The 15,620-nt window shown below is 44.0% G+C and overlaps 1 protein-coding gene across 1 annotated transcript in view; it reads left to right on the forward strand.

Moving 5' to 3' along the window:
• SLC6A5 (solute carrier family 6 member 5) overlaps positions 1 to 15,620 on the forward strand; it is a 60,170-nt gene that overhangs the window by 35,700 nt on the left and 8,850 nt on the right. Inside the window, exons 11-14 of the mRNA XM_017525918.2 lie at positions 1,451 to 1,563; positions 2,316 to 2,447; positions 3,616 to 3,715; positions 12,435 to 12,535. Of these exons, the coding sequence (XP_017381407.1) occupies positions 1,451 to 1,563; positions 2,316 to 2,447; positions 3,616 to 3,715; positions 12,435 to 12,535 (446 nt within the window). The remainder of the gene's footprint in view (positions 1 to 1,450; positions 1,564 to 2,315; positions 2,448 to 3,615; positions 3,716 to 12,434; positions 12,536 to 15,620) is intronic.

Genomic DNA, 15,620 nt, shown 5'->3' on the forward strand with positions numbered 1-15,620 from the left:
ACGTGTGCTGGCTGTGGATTATCCCAGTGCCCACGTTCACTTGCCTCTGCCCATTATCAATCAGTTTTCTACTTACAGGGAAATTCACAACTGCTGTGTCTTTAGCCACCCTTGGTTACAGTAATCTTCCCAGTGAGGCCATGAAGCAGGTAGAATGGCTGGCAGGGCTTTATGATAGCAGAGAAAACTGCCGCTCAGACATCCCCACCAAAACCGCATGAGGTGTTCTAGAGAAAACCTGAACCAGAACAACCAACTTCCAAGTTCATAGTACACACATAATAGAAGATAATAATTCTGTGAATGTGGATGATGTGGCAGGTACTGGGCTCAGTGTTTTACTTGGGTTTTCTCATTTGTTCATTGTAACCACCTTGTGAGGTACTATTTTTAGCCCCATTGTACAGATGGACAAAATTGAGGCTTACAGAAATTAAATAACTTGTCTAGGGTTGTACAGATGGTGAGTCATGAAATCTGGATTTGGACCAGATCTAACCCTTAGAGACTAAACCCTCTTACATGATGCTTCATGCCCTGGCCCCCGCTGCAGCTAACTATTGATGTAGCCCCATTTATACCAATAGGGCAAGATCTCCAAAGTGTTGGATTCATATTTTATGTGAATGTTTTCTCCTGGAGGACTAAATAGGAGGAAAGGTAGTTAAAGAAAAAAAATCTAATGCATGCCAGTCTTAACACCTAGCTGATGGGTTGCTGGGTGCAGCAAACCACCATGGCATACGTTTATCTATGTAACAAACCTGCACATCCTGCACATGTACCCCAGAACTTAAAAAAAAATAATTAAAGTAAGAAATAATGTCATTCTGGTCATGTTTCAACTATTAGAGCAGCAATTCTCAAACTTCAGCACTATTGACATTTGAGGCAGGATAATTCTTTGTTGGCAAGAAGCTGCCTTGTGCATTGTAAGATGCTTAGCAGTATCCCTTGCCTCCGCCCACTAGATGCCAGCAATTGTCCCACCACTAACCCAGCTGTGAGAATAAAAAATGTCTGCAGACATTGTCAAATATCCCCTGGGGTGCAAAATCACTGCTGGTTGAGTACTGCTGCTCTAAAGGGTAATTAATTATAATCCCTTTAAGTCATCCAACACAAAGACGGAGTTTGTAATTTTATGTACATGGGACACAGCCTAGCCGTGGAGTCCAGTAGAGTTACCTCTGAATCTCTGCCTAGACACTATTTTTAGGCCTCTCCTGTGAGTTCTCCTGGCTGTTGACCTAATTCCCTTGGTCTTTCCCTTCAAGGAGCCTATGGTCCAATTGAGGAAATGGATAGAGATGAGTAAAAATTAACCAACAGTGGAAGCGGCATGTAAGAAGTAATAAACGAGGATCTCAGCGGAGAGATGGCCCTCTGGGCTCTGGGAAGAGAGGCCTTGGGTAGGGCCTGCCTGCAATCATCTGTCTGTTTCTTCCAGGGCCAGGCATTGCATTTGTGGTTTACCCGGAAGCCTTAACCAGGCTGCCTCTTTCTCCATTCTGGGCCATCATCTTCTTCCTGATGCTCCTCACTCTTGGACTTGACACTATGGTGAGCCCCTTTCCCATCAGTCTCTATCCCAGGCTCCTTTTGATGACTCCCCTTCTCCTCGTTCCTGGGTTCACCCTTCATGAGAGGGGTTGGCTTAGGGGTGTCTAAATGCTTCTCTCAAGAGATCTAGAGATGCTGAAGTGCCTTTGTAGGGCTCAGGGTCACCTTGTATTTTGGGTGTTCATGTAACGGTGCAAGGGAGTCATCCTCTCTCCTTCCTTCCCTCTTTGTTCTACGTGGCAGCTTTTAGCCTGTGTACTTCCTGCCTTCACATCATTTTGCTAAAGCAAATTCTGTAGGGCTGGATAAAGCATAATATGAAGTCAATTTTAGGGACATTGTTTTGGGGAGTCAATTACAAGATCCTATTGACAGATGCTCAGAGTTTAGTCCTTGGGTGCAAAGAGGGTTTTTCCTTAAGTAGAAGAGCAAATGCGAGGTAAACTGGAGGAGAGGAATTTACATTTCATGAATACAAAGTGAAACTTAAAATGTCCTAATGGGTGATTATGAATGTAAGTCTCTGGGGCCTGCAAGTGCAGTTTTTAAAGCTCACATCCTGCTTGGGTTCTCTTGGCTGCCCTTGTGGGTTTGACCCCAAGGAGGCCTTTTAGACCCATTGAGGGAATGCTGTTCTAAAAACCAAACCTAACACAAATACAACTCTCCTGGATGGGACACGCGGAGGGCTTTGTGGTACCTTCTGGGTGATACAATTTGACTCAGATGTTCATTTCCTGACACGGTTCTAGTTTGCCACCATCGAGACCATAGTGACCTCCATCTCAGATGAGTTCCCTAAGTACCTCCGCACACACAAGCCAGTGTTTACTCTGGGCTGCTGCATTTGTTTCTTCATCATGGGTTTTCCAATGATCACTCAGGTAAGCTGCCTCCTGGGCACAGGCTTGGGGTGGGGGCAGGTGGGTGGTAGGCCAGTGGCTATCTGTCCTTCAATCCATAGTTCTCAGACCTTATTAACAAAGGCAAATCACTGTCATTTCCATGTAGATGGCACCAGTTCATTAGGGATTCTGACTGCAGAGGGAAATATGTCATCTTGGCTACCAGTGATGCTTCTAGTATCTTCATAATTGAGATGTAGCCTTATTGAGCCAACAAGACAGGTGTGTCCTACTTTAAGAAAATAGAATACATGGCTGGGTGCAGTGGCACATGTCTCTAGTCCCAGCTACTTGGGAGGCTGAGGCAGAAGGATTGCTTGGGGCCAGGAGTTCAAGGTTGCAGCGTGCTCTGATTGCATCTGTGAATAGCCGCTATACTCCTGCCTGGGCAACATCGTGGGACCCCACCTCTAAAAAAGTAAATAAAAAATTAGGAATAAGAAAACAGAATACATGAAAATCTATATTTACTAACCAGATACATTTTCTGATGATTACTGTCACGTATGAGTCAACAGCCACTTCAGTTTCTTCTAGTCCTGAGTGTCTTGGTAAATTGTGTTAGCTCACTCAGGATATATATTGCTTTTGTTGTCTCTGTGGCCTTGAGCAATTTAACTACTCTGGGCTTTAATTTAGTCTTCTGTAGAATAGCAGATTGGAATGTGAGGGTCTCTAAGCCTCATTTATTGCGGGGAGACGTAAAGAGTGAGGTAGATACATGGGGATGTGTGAGAAACGCCCAGAGACGCCTAAAGGTCGTTGGAGGGTCAATCGAATGCAGATACTTAGGTGGAAATGATCAATTGCTTAAAGCAAAACTAAAGCAATCTGGCTGTTTACACACATACACTTCTTCAGACGTTGACCTTTGCCTTCCAAGAATATGATGTTAAATCGCTTTTTTTGGTGCTTGTTATATTGATCAGCTCAGAGCCTGTTGAGGAACTGCTTTGCTGACACAGCAAGGCCCCCAGCTTACATGCTGGACCAGATGTAGGTTACTGCGACTGAGAGGAGGGGAGATGCATGGATTCCTGTTTGCACCTGACTCTTCTCAGGATTGAGTGAATTGGCTGTTAAACGTGGGAAGAGACAGCCCCGCTCCAGGACGCATTTGATATTGGTTGTTTCTCTCTCCTGTTAGGGTGGAATTTACATGTTTCAGCTTGTGGACACCTATGCTGCCTCCTATGCCCTTGTCATCATTGCCATTTTTGAGCTCGTGGGGATCTCTTATGTGTACGGTAAGGAAATCACTGTGCCTGTTGCTGAGGTGGTGCTTGAGTGTTGGTAAGGCAGTCATGGCAAGCAGATTTTCCATACTTAATAATACAATACAAGGATTAAATTGCAACTATTTAGGAAACGTAAGAGAGCTGCACCTTTGTTTCCAAAGTTGCCTCAAGACCACTGTGATCCAAATTTAATAGAGAAACAAGAGCTGGCTGATGGTGAAACTCAGAAATCTTTGCATCAGAAATTCCTAGGACTCAGACATCCCTTTGGGTATGGTCTGGCGTGGAAACAGTTAATGCCTGTGAACAATGGCAGATCAGGGAAGAGGAGACTACTTTGCAGGTGTGAAACTATTTCCTGGTCTTCAGTGCCCAAGCAGCTTGAATTGAGGGTAACTTTGTAGCTGGTCCCTGGGTAATGTAGTGAGAACAGAGACTACTCAGCTCACAGACCCTTAGGAAACTTTATTAGCATCATAGGAGACTGTGATGCAATATCTTAATCTCAGATTTTTCCAGAAATAAACTTCCAGTTGTCTTACAGTGTAGCCTTCCCATCACAACAGCAACTGGTATGCCATATCAATGGGGCCATTATCAAGAACAGGAATGGTGAGCTATCAGATGCCATCTCTACCCTTTGTGTGGAGGTGTTCGTCCTTGGGGTTTCAAGAGTTTCTCCTCGTCCCTTGTATGTACTGTCAGTCAGTTCAAGAAAGTGCTGTTTGATTCACTTCCTTCTGCTTGGAAGTCTGCTCAGAACTGTCCCTAGGCCTCACTAATATAAAGGCCATCATAGCAAATGTCAGGAAGGCGAGCATTTCCAGTTCAGACTATCTAACTGTACTTCAGATCCCAAAAGAGAGAGCAACATATTCTAAGCTAAAAGGAAGTGCAAGATATTATTTGGAATGCAGGATATGCTTGAGGGACAAATGTACCATCTGGAGCCCAAAGGAAGAGGAGTCTGCAGAGCTCTGCTCTTTTTTTCTTTTTTTCATTATTATACTTTAACTTCTGTGGTATGTGTGCAGATCTTGTAGGATTGTTACATAGGTATACACATGCCATAGTGGTTTGCTGCCTCCATCCCCCTGTCACCTACATTAGGTATTTCTCCTAGTGTTATCCCTCTCCAATCTCCCCACCCACTGCTATCCCTCCCCTAGCCCCCCACCCTCCAACAGACCTCAGTGTGTGATGTTCCCCTCCCTGTGTCCATGTGTTCTCATTGTTCAACACCCACTTATGAGTGAGAACATGCGGTGTTTGGTTTTCTGTTCTTGTGTCAGTTTGCTGAGAATGATGGCTTCCAGATTCATCCATGTCCCTGCAAAGGACATGAACTTATCCTTTTTTATGACTGCATAGTATTCCATGTTGTACATGTGCCACAGTTTCTTTATCCAGTCTATCCTTGATGGGCATTTGGGATGGTTCCAAGTTTTTGCTATTGTGAACAGTGCCACAATAAACATATGTGTGCATGTCAGCAATCCCACTGCTGGGTATACACCAAAGGATTAGAAATTGTTCTATTATAGAGCTCTGCTCTTTAAACTGGAGGCCCAGCAAAGCTCACCTCCAGGTGTCCCTGTTACAGGCATCTTATTTTTAATGTAATGGTTAGCCTCCACCCAACAGGTGTTTGACAGCTTCTTGCTTTTCCTGAAAACCCATTAAAATAAAGGGGGTGGAGCGGGAATCAAGATGGAAAAAGGAAGCCTCCTGTGTAAACCTCCTGGTACTCCAGAAACAGGATGATACTTGCAGTCAATTTTGCGCATTGGTGGACGGGGAATTTGTCTCAGATTAAAGATCACATTCCCACTGCAGGGAGAGTTCAGTTCCTGGCAAGAGAACTGGGCAGGTATGCCAGCTGTCCTGATGAGATCAGAGAGCCAGCTGCCAGCACTTTTGGCTGCTAAGACAGCCTGGCTGCTGCAACGATGCTGTGATTGAAGACCTGCTGTCGAAGTTAGGGTGAGGCTTCAAAGGATTTCTACCTGAGCAGAGAGTGGTAGAAACCCAGTGAAATCCACCACAGTGAATCTTAACATTGTGCCCAGAAACCAAAGGCCTTGCCAGGACAGGCAAGAAGAAGCCTCCAAGGTCCTTCTTTGGCAATGCAGTCCCTCATGGGTCCACATGTAAGTTCAGGTCACCAGATATCTGTTGGCAAAGTCAGGAAAGCGCTTTAATATGCAACACTGGCCCAACTGCAAATAACTGTCTCATTTACATCTTCTGTTACCTATACCCTAACTGTTGATTGCCACAAAGGGTATGTTTGCATAGTTCTCCCTATAAAACAGGGCTGTGCAGTATGGCTTAAAACATTGAAATAGAAACCTCTTATTATTTCTGTTTTTAGGAATTAAATAAATAGCTTTTCCTCCACCCCCCTACAAATCTAGTCATAGGTTTCTTAGTTCTGAAGGGAAAAATAAATCCTGAGTCCTTTCGTCCCTGGGCTATGTTAATTTTCCTTGGGACCACCCAAGGAATCCCCTGGTTTCTAAGTAAGAGGTCTGGTGTTGGGCTTGCCTCCAGAATCAGGTTGACTCTGTGCTGGACTCGGGTTGAGCCTGACTTCTGCAGTGTCAGGTGTGGGTGTGTGCCTCTGATTTGAATCTGGATGGATTCTAGGAGTTCAGGAAGAAAAGTTGAAATAAGCTAACATGACTGTTTGAGGTAAAAAAAAATAAGTCTGCACAAATCTGTAATTTGTATCCCAGAAGACAGTGTATTCTTTATTGAGATTATGAGGCCCCAAACCAGTGCAGGGTTCATTTAAAATAGTAGAACATAAACCTGTGAAGGGTTAAAATGAACCTGACTCACCTGGTATACTACCTTCCTAGCCAGAATTAAAAAAAAATAAGCCAGGGAATTGAAGAGATTTGTGTTTTCTTCTTGTTTCTAATAATCTCTAGATTCTAGAGGATATCATTCAAACATTTGAAATATGGTAGGTATAATTTTCAAGTTTTATTTATTAGATTGAAACAGTTGTTTGAATTTCTTTTTTTTTGTTTGTTTGAATTTCTTAAGTCAACATGTCTCAGTTGCCAATAGCTGGCTTTGAGGTATCCAGGTTTAAAAGAAAAACTCCCTGAGTTTTGTGTAGAAGTGGTCCCTTTAGCAGACTTTCACCTAAATAGAGAAATTTAAAAAAATATTTTCATTTTCCTGGAGCCAATACAAGGGCCTTCTGGCTGCAGGAACAATGCAATTGAACCACCAAGGTCTCCTGCCTGCTAACTGCCTGGCTCTCCATGTGTATTTCCCCAGCCTCAGTGTGGAGCGGTCTTGATCTGTTTTCCACGTCAGCCAGTTCCTTGTTTCACATACCACCTCCCAGACGGCCTCTCTCCACATTCTTTTATTTTCTTTTATGTCCCCACATCCCCCTTTAAAAAAATTTTTTTTTAAATCCACATTCTTGTGAGAAATGTTAGATTCACAGCAGGCAATAACTTTTGCTTGATGGACTCTCTGTCTTCAGTTCTTCCCCATCCTGCTGGCTGAACTCAGAAAGATTTTTCAAAGTACGAAACAAAACAAACAGAACAAAAACAAAACAGGACAAAAACAAAGTATCCCCCCAAACTCTACAAATTCAAGCTTAATTTATATCTCTATGAGCCCCCTCCCTGAGCTCCATTTTCCCTTGTGTTTTTATCTGAAATATCACTGTATACACCACCAATTTTAGAGTGTAGCGTTCCCTAGCGCCATTTGCTGGGACTTAGTACACCATAGGAATGAGCGGCATTAGCTCATTAATAACTCACACAGGTAACTGTGTGTGAGTACGTCATGTGGGCTCTTAAGAATGTGGAGAGGAAGGGATAATTTCCTATATTCAAGGAACTTGCCAACTAGCTCTCAAGGAAGAGCACGCACACTTAAGACACTGAGGGGTGCATCCCTGGCTGTGAGCCCTTTTGCTGCCCAGAGATAATGGAGGGTCAGAGTAGTCAGAAAAACCTTGGAGGTGGCATCTCAGAGATAAAATAATATAAGAGAAATAAACACTGGGACTTAGGGAATGTTAAGCTGAGGACCTTCACATTAACTACAAAAGAATAACTTGGGGATTTACTTGTCCAAAAGTATACACAATACTGGAGACATAGTTTGTCGGACATAGTACTAAATGAAAATATACAGTCCCTTGTTAAAAAAAAATATGAATTTCGAGATGGTGGCAGGAGAGCACTAAACCAGGTGTGGTTCCTCTCTGAGCACACAGAACTCTGTGCTGAGACGGGAACCACATCTGGCCACCCAGGAGGGAGAGCAGCCCCGTGAACTGTATCTATACCAAGGGCATGGTGTGGTTTAGAGAGGCAAAAGCCACAGAGGTGCACAGGGGTGCGTGATTGGCTGGTTAAGCAAGTCCTTGACTCCTCAGTTCAGGACCTTTTGGTCATGTGGAGTTTGTCATGGACCAGTTTCGGAGCCTCCTATCTGTTTGAGTCTAATATAATGGCCATGAGTTCACCACCTTTTTGTCCCCCCTGCTGTTTTTCTGCTAATTCAAACTCATTTTTGAGAAGAAGCTGCTCAGAGCCTTTTTGAGGCCTGACTACTTAGTCTTTTACCCCTCCAGGCTCAAGGTAATGCAGCAGGCAAGTCCCTCTTGCCCATGCTTGAGGTTCCACGAACAATTCCTTTCTCATGGTTGAGGCCTTGAAGGCAAGATGGATTTGGATTAGGGGAAAGGAGAAAGCAGGCAGAGGAAGCCATATAAACAGAGGCCTAAGATGAAAATAGCTGTTGACTCAGAGAAGGACTCAGGTGGGGACTTGGATGTGGGCCAGGGCCTGGGTGCTGGGAGTGAAGCAGAGGCTGGAGAAACTGGGGAGCTTGACTCAGAAATGGGCGCGGTGCAGGAGGGTTGCCCCATGGTCCTTAGCATCTAGAGGGCCAGCCCACAAGTGGGCATGACAGGCAGAGCAATCCTAAAATCTGGAGCTAATCCAGGGCACAGGCCACATGTCCAGAGCCCTCCTGTGCGGCCCCGTAGGGCGGGTGGCGAATGACTTTCCAGGGTCTAAACTGGCCCTGGAACCTAAGCCTTTTCGCTGTTGGTGCCAGGACTGCTCCTCTGCATTAAGCTGTCTCTTGCTGCAAACTGAAAACTGAGCACCCATGATCCATCCCTTCCTACAGCTTGGGGTCCAGCTCTTTATCCCCCCTCGGGGAGCTTGAGCACTGTTGTCATGATCCCCTCCTCTATAGGAGGCTGTTTATGTGTAGTCCTTGGGTCTAACCTTGAGCCTTATCATATCAGTGCCCCATTCAAGCCACACACCACCAGCTCTTGGGGATGGTTTCATGAATGGGAACAACATGGCAACAGGATTGATGCTAATAACAGAAGTTTTCAGAATCTCTTTTTTTTAGAAAAAGAACTGGACCTGCTATTGGTGCTTTATATATGATTTTGAGGCCCTCAGCTTTTACTTCTATTTATTTTATTCTCTCCCCTCACTTATACTCAGAGGGCCTAGTGTTCAGAAGCTACTCATTTGAAGCTGTGTAATAAAAATGAAAGGAGACTAACAAATCCAAAGATGATCGGATCAGCTGCTTAAAACATGCAGTTCTTGACTGCAGACCCAAGAAAGCAACCTGGAGTGTCCCGGTGTCATGGATTGACCTCTCCGGAAAAGCCCTAAGAGTTCATTTGGCCCAGTCTCCCCAGTAAACAAAATCTTGGGAGACTGTCTCACCTAAGGCCACACCGTGAGTCAGTAGCTGAACTGGGGATCAACTCTTGGACCTTAACTCCCAGTCCAGTGCCCTTTCCACTGTGCCATGTGTGTACTGACTGCTGTCAGACTTGCCTTAAAGTAGAGCAGGAAGCTCAGCTGCAACCTAAGGCATTTTAGAGTGAGCTGGGAAAAGTTGCCTTGGGTGAGTCCTCATACTGTTCCCAGCACAGGTTCCTCGACAGCAGCCCTGAGGCTTGGTGGCCCTCCATGATGGCTATTGTCAGGAGGCCTGGAAACTCACTGTCAATAGGGGTGGCTGACTTTCTCAGTCTGAGCCTGGTGGGAAGTAAAAGCAAATATCAGGAGCAGAGGGCCGTGAAGGGTCTCAGGATCCATTATTTTGATAGTGGTGTCTGGAGTGGAGTTTTTCGATTAATTTTAAGACTGAAGTACAACATACATACATGATACATTTTTCATTTATTTATGATTTTTTATTAGATGCTGACAAGTTATAATTGTATCTATTTACAAGGTACAAAGTGATGCTATGTGTTATACACTGTGGAATGATTGAATCAAGCTAATCGACATATCTATCACCTCAAATACTTATCATTTATTCCTCCTGTCTAGCTGAAATGCTGTATCCTTGACTATCATCTCCCTGTTTTCCCCAGTCTCTGGTAACTACGGTTCTGCTGTCTTCTATGTGTTCCTTTTTTTTTAAGATTCTACACATAAGTGAGAACATGCAGTCTTTATCTTTCTGTGCCTGGCTTATTTTATTTAGCATAATGTCCTCGAGGTTCATCCATGTTATCACTCCTGAAATAATTTCCTCTCTTTAAAAAGGCTGAATGGTACGTCATTGTGTATATATTCCACATTTTCTTTGTCCATTCATCAGTTGATGCACACTTAGGTTGATTCCATTGATGCTGCAATAAACATGGGAGTGCAGGTATCCTTTGGACATACTGATGTCAAATCCTTTGGATATACACCCACTAGTTGGATTGTTGGATCATGTGGTATTACTAGTTTTAGTTTTCAGAGGAACAGCCATAATGTTTTCCATAATGGCTGTGCTAATTTACATTCCTACCAACAGCATACTAGGGTTCCCTTTTCTCCACAACAGCATGTATCTTGAGTGTACAGCTCAGTGAATTTTCAGCACCCAAATCAAGATATAGAACATCAGCAGGGCCATTTTTTTCTTCTCTCTCTCTCTCTCTCTCTTTCCCCCTCCCTCCCTCCCTCCCTCCCTTCCTCCCTCCCTTCCTCCCTCCCTTCCTTCTTCTTCCAGAGTTTTGCTCTTGTTGCCCAGGCTGGAATACAGTGGCATGATCTCTGCTTACTGCAACCTCCACCTCCCGGGTTTAAGTGATTCTCCTGCCTCAAGCTCCCAAGTAGCTGGGATTACAGATGTCCGCCACCACACCTGGCTAATTTTTTGTATTTTTAGTAGAGATGGGGTTTCACCAGGTTGACCAGGTTGGTCTCAAACTCCTGACCTCAGGTGATCCACCCACTTCAGCCTCCCAAAGTGCTGGGATTACAGGCTAAAGCCATCATGCCTGGCCCAGCAGGGCCATTTTTTAAGCGTCTGAATTGAACTATTCCATTCTGCAGAAGGAAAATTCCAGTCTCTGCTTTCTAGCCCAGCAAGAGATTGTCTTCGTACATCACATCCATCCTTCCCCACTTCCGAGTAGTAGAAAGCAGGCATTGAAAATACAGGACCAGGAAGGATCAGTGGGGACTGAGGTGGGGGTGGTGGGGGACACTGATCGGATGAGGGCAGCTGGTACAGGTGGTGGACAGGGAGGTGGTGGCAGAAGGGGGAGAGGTGGCCAGTGAAGGCAGGAAGAGGAGCTCCCAGAGACTGAATTCACCTGCTCTTGTGGAACTCAAGGCAAAAGACCCAGAAATCTAAGGAGGCTGGGAAGGCCTGAGGTGAGGAGGAGTAAGGGACCAAGGTCTAGAAAGAAGGCCTGAGAATATGCAAGGAGTTTTCTTGATGGGAGGAGGAGTTGTTGGTAAGTCCCTGTTGACCTGCAGATACCCACTTTTCACAAAAATGATGGAGGATGAAGGAATGATGAGTTTTTAAGCTGAGGCCATATTGAAGTCAGAGCCGCTGACTATGAAGGAGCTTGCACTTGGACACTGTACAGGTCCCTTCAACATCTCAGTCCCACAGTTCTGGGAAGGCCGCACTTCTGACGAGGTCATGAAAAAAATGCAAGAAACTGCCCAATTCGAAAATATTTCTCAACAACTTTTTCTTTAGAGGGGTGGTTTTAAAAACCTTCCTAAATCAAGAGGGTGCAGGGATGGTGGTTGTGTAGGGCTGCAAGAGTAACTGTCTCCTCTGTTTTTACTTTAGTGAAGTTGATGAATGACCAAGAAGACAGCAGTCATTTGAGTTCCAACAGAGTGGGCGATGGACACTTGGAATTTATGTTGGCTTTTGCATGCTATCATCATCTTGCACAGAGCAAAGATAAACGACTCATTGGAAGAGTGTCCTTGGGAGGGTGGGAGATAAAAACCAGTGTGCAGTGATTCCCTCTCTGAATTCCAAGGCTTTCGGAAAGTAGTCTGCTTATTGACCACAATCTTCACTGGTGTTGCCAGAGTTGTCACTAAGCAGCTCAGAAAACAGCTGCACATGTTAGATGTCAGGTTGTGGCAGTGCCAAGAGCCGGGGCCAGGCTGGAACTGAGCTTTTTAGATGTCACCGTGGGCTGACATTTTTGAACCTCACTACAGAGCATATTTAATATCTACTTAAGTGTTCAATTTGCCTTAATCTTCCTGGCAGCGAGTCATTTGTCTGATGGTTCCCTGCATGATAGGGGTCATGTTGATATCGGGCTGGGGCTAGCCCTAGCCAATGGTCCTGGAGTGAGGGGCTGTAGTGCCTGTCCTGCCCCCACCTCACCCTCCTGCTACCGTGCCTTATACCTGTTCTCTGCTTTGTTTATTTGCAGGCTTGCAACGATTCTGTGAAGATATAGAGATGATGATTGGATTCCAGCCCAACATTTTTTGGAAAGTCTGCTGGGCATTTGTAACCCCAACCATCTTAACTGTAAGGATTTTGCATGTTGTGTTGTGCAGATAGCACCTTGCATACGTATGTGGTGTTTTACGTTTGAGCTGTGCAGGCCTGTGTGTGAACCTGAAGCTGGTGGGATGGGTGGTGGTCTTGTCTTTCAAATGAGAAAACTGAAGTTCCGAGAATTGAAAAGACTTGCCTAAAGGTGCCTAGCAGGTCAGGTGCAGAGCTGGGACTCATGCGCAGGTTTTTGGAGCACCCCTATGGCACATTTCCCATTGTATCAGTCTGCTTTATATACTAATAGTAGATTACAATCATAGCTACGTTTCCACGTGCTAACCACGCTGTAGGCTTTGTTCACAGTGCTTCCTATGTATAGCCTCATCTCTCCCTCACAGCAGGTCTTCACGGTTGGCATTATAATTATCTCCACTTTATAGATGACAAAACTGAAGACCAGAGTTGATGTGACTTGCCTTGCATTGTGCATCTAATAAGTAGCAACAGCCAAATACTCAGGTGGTCTGGCTCTAGAATCCATGCTCTTAATCACTGTTCAACACAGCTTCTATACAAGAAATACAGCATTAAACTTTTATGCTGATTTTTATGGCTTTTGAGAACTACCTCATCATCTTCAAGTGTGATGATGACATTTTGGGATCATCTGACATTCATCTTCTTAAAGATCAGAGCCTTTCACGTATCAGAAAATATGCATAGGGACTTACATCATTTTGTCACCTTTGTTATTGTGCTAGAAGCTGCCAGCTTTGCCCCACTTCGCACTGCAAACACAGCAATTCCTCCTGTCTGGCTTGTGTACGTGTAGTTTTGGGAATGCTGGAGGATGTTGGCTGTAATTCCCAATGAATCCAGGAGGTGGCACTACAAACCAGATTAAGACCTTCATTTATTACTCATGGTACCAGTTTCGCTAAAGGAAAGCAAGACAGTATGAAAATAAAACTGCAAAGGGAACGTATTTTCTCTTTATTTCTTCTTTCCTTCCCTCCCTCTCTCCCTTTCCTTCATGTGTTTTAATCAGAACATCTCAACTTCTTTCTGAAAAGCTAGAAACGTAAACAGAAAAATCGTTCAGCATGGATCTCCCTCTGTGTTGACACAAACATCATACTGAGGCTGACATGTGTACCCATATTTTAGCGTCTGCAATTTGCCTGAAAAGTCCCACCAGATTTGGGGCATGAGAGTTGAAAAGGGTTGAAAAGGGTAGGCTTTCGGTCTCTGGAATTCAGGACTGGGATGTATATGAAGAACTCAGATTTACCTAATCGGTGGGGTGGGCACACAGACTCTCAGGCCTCTGGTGTCCCATCTCTACTACGCTTTGCCATCTTCCCCAGATCCTACCACTCATGACTTATGCTTGGCTGAAATTAAGTTAGAACCTGTTCTAGCTTCTCTCTTCCTTTTCTTCCTGCCCCAAAGATACTATGCTTCGGAGGATTTTATTATACTCTGGAGAAACATTTCGCATAGTAATAATCAGCACTGCTATTTGCTGTGGTCTATATGAGGCAGGCACTTTATCATCATTGTTTCTAAAGCTTACGACCACTCTGCCTGCTGGGTGATTCCTCTCTCATTTTACAGATGTATGCACTGAGCCTTGGAGAGGTCAAGGAACTTGCCCAAGGCCACTAGATTTGGAGGTGACGAAGCCAAGCATTGAATCTGGGGCTGTCTAAGCTTCAAGCCAATACCTACATGTTATTTCTAAAAAGCTAGTACTTTCATCTTCGATTAGAGTTTGGCCAGTTTGGATTCAAATAGTCCTAATCATTTTTGTGAGCAGAATGTCAGACAAGAGGAATCTTAGGGGCTTGCTCTGTTTTTTGAGAGAGTTCTTCAACTATATTGTGCTTTATTTGGTTTCTAATACAAACCTTATGACAGAAAGCTATGGAGAGGTCCCAGAAAATATCCTGAACCAGATTCCCCTCTGTGTTGGCTGGGAACTAGGAACAATTTGAAGGGGTCAACTCCATCATCATTGTCCACTGATGTGTCTCCCTCCAGCACTTTCTTTGACTGCCATCCTCGCTTTGCCAAAAGAAAAGTACCTTACTGGGTGGCTAAATCATCATCTCTCGTGGCTAGTCCCAGCCAAGGACAGGATTTCGTCAAAGTTAACTTGGCAGGGGGAAATTTATGGCAAAGGACACATTTGCACAGATAAGTTTGATGTGATATTTGTGCAACTGGAAATGAGTGTCAGAGGACTTAGCCCAACACTTACTTTTTGCTATCTGCCCTTTTACAAAATGGATTTTTGTATTGTGCGGGAATAGAATAAGATTATGGGTTAAAATTATTTTGGAGTCCCTGAAATGAAATTGATCATTTTTATATATGCCTTCATGGATTTATAGAGCTATAAATACTCTCCATGCAATGATTGTATACATAGTCAGATCACATTACTGAGTTATATATACATATAAGCAGATGTATGGCTATTTATACAGTAAATGAAATGGAGCGCTTACCATAATTGCATTAGGCCCGACTTCCAATAGACTGGTTAATAAAGCTTATAACTCTAGGGACAAATATTTAAAAAGGGGCCTAGGGTAGACATCTCTTTCCATAGGAGACTTTTTTTCAACAGTTGTCTTTGGGCTTATGTTGCTTTGAATCAATATATTGAATTATTGTTGTACCAAAATAATCACTTACCCCAGCTGCTTGGGCTTTGCAGCAACAATACAGACACCTTACATTCATCTAGCACTTCACACTTTCCTAAAACACTTTCATGTAATATATTTCCTGGCAAAATTCCTTCCAATTTCACTTGGGCAGTTATTTTGTGGTTTAAGTTAGGAAGAGAAGGGTTGGGAGAAGAGGAAAGGACTTATATGGGTCAATTATTCTAGGTTGATGTTGCTGTAGGCAGGGTGAATACAGGGAGCCATACAATTTTCAGGGAAATTTCTCCCCAAATGCTTGAATAGAGAAGTTAGAACCTTGGCTCCATTTTTTTTTTTTTAAGATGTCTCTATTTTCTTTTCCTTTTCCTTCCTTCTTTCTTTCTTTTCTTTCTCCTTCCTTCCTTCCTTCCTTCCTTCCTTCCTTCCTTCCTTCCTTC

Source organism: Cebus imitator, unplaced genomic scaffold, assembly GCF_001604975.1.
Source record: "Cebus imitator isolate Cc_AM_T3 unplaced genomic scaffold, Cebus_imitator-1.0 Scaffold39, whole genome shotgun sequence".
Classification (NCBI taxonomy): Eukaryota; Metazoa; Chordata; class Mammalia; order Primates; family Cebidae; genus Cebus; species Cebus imitator.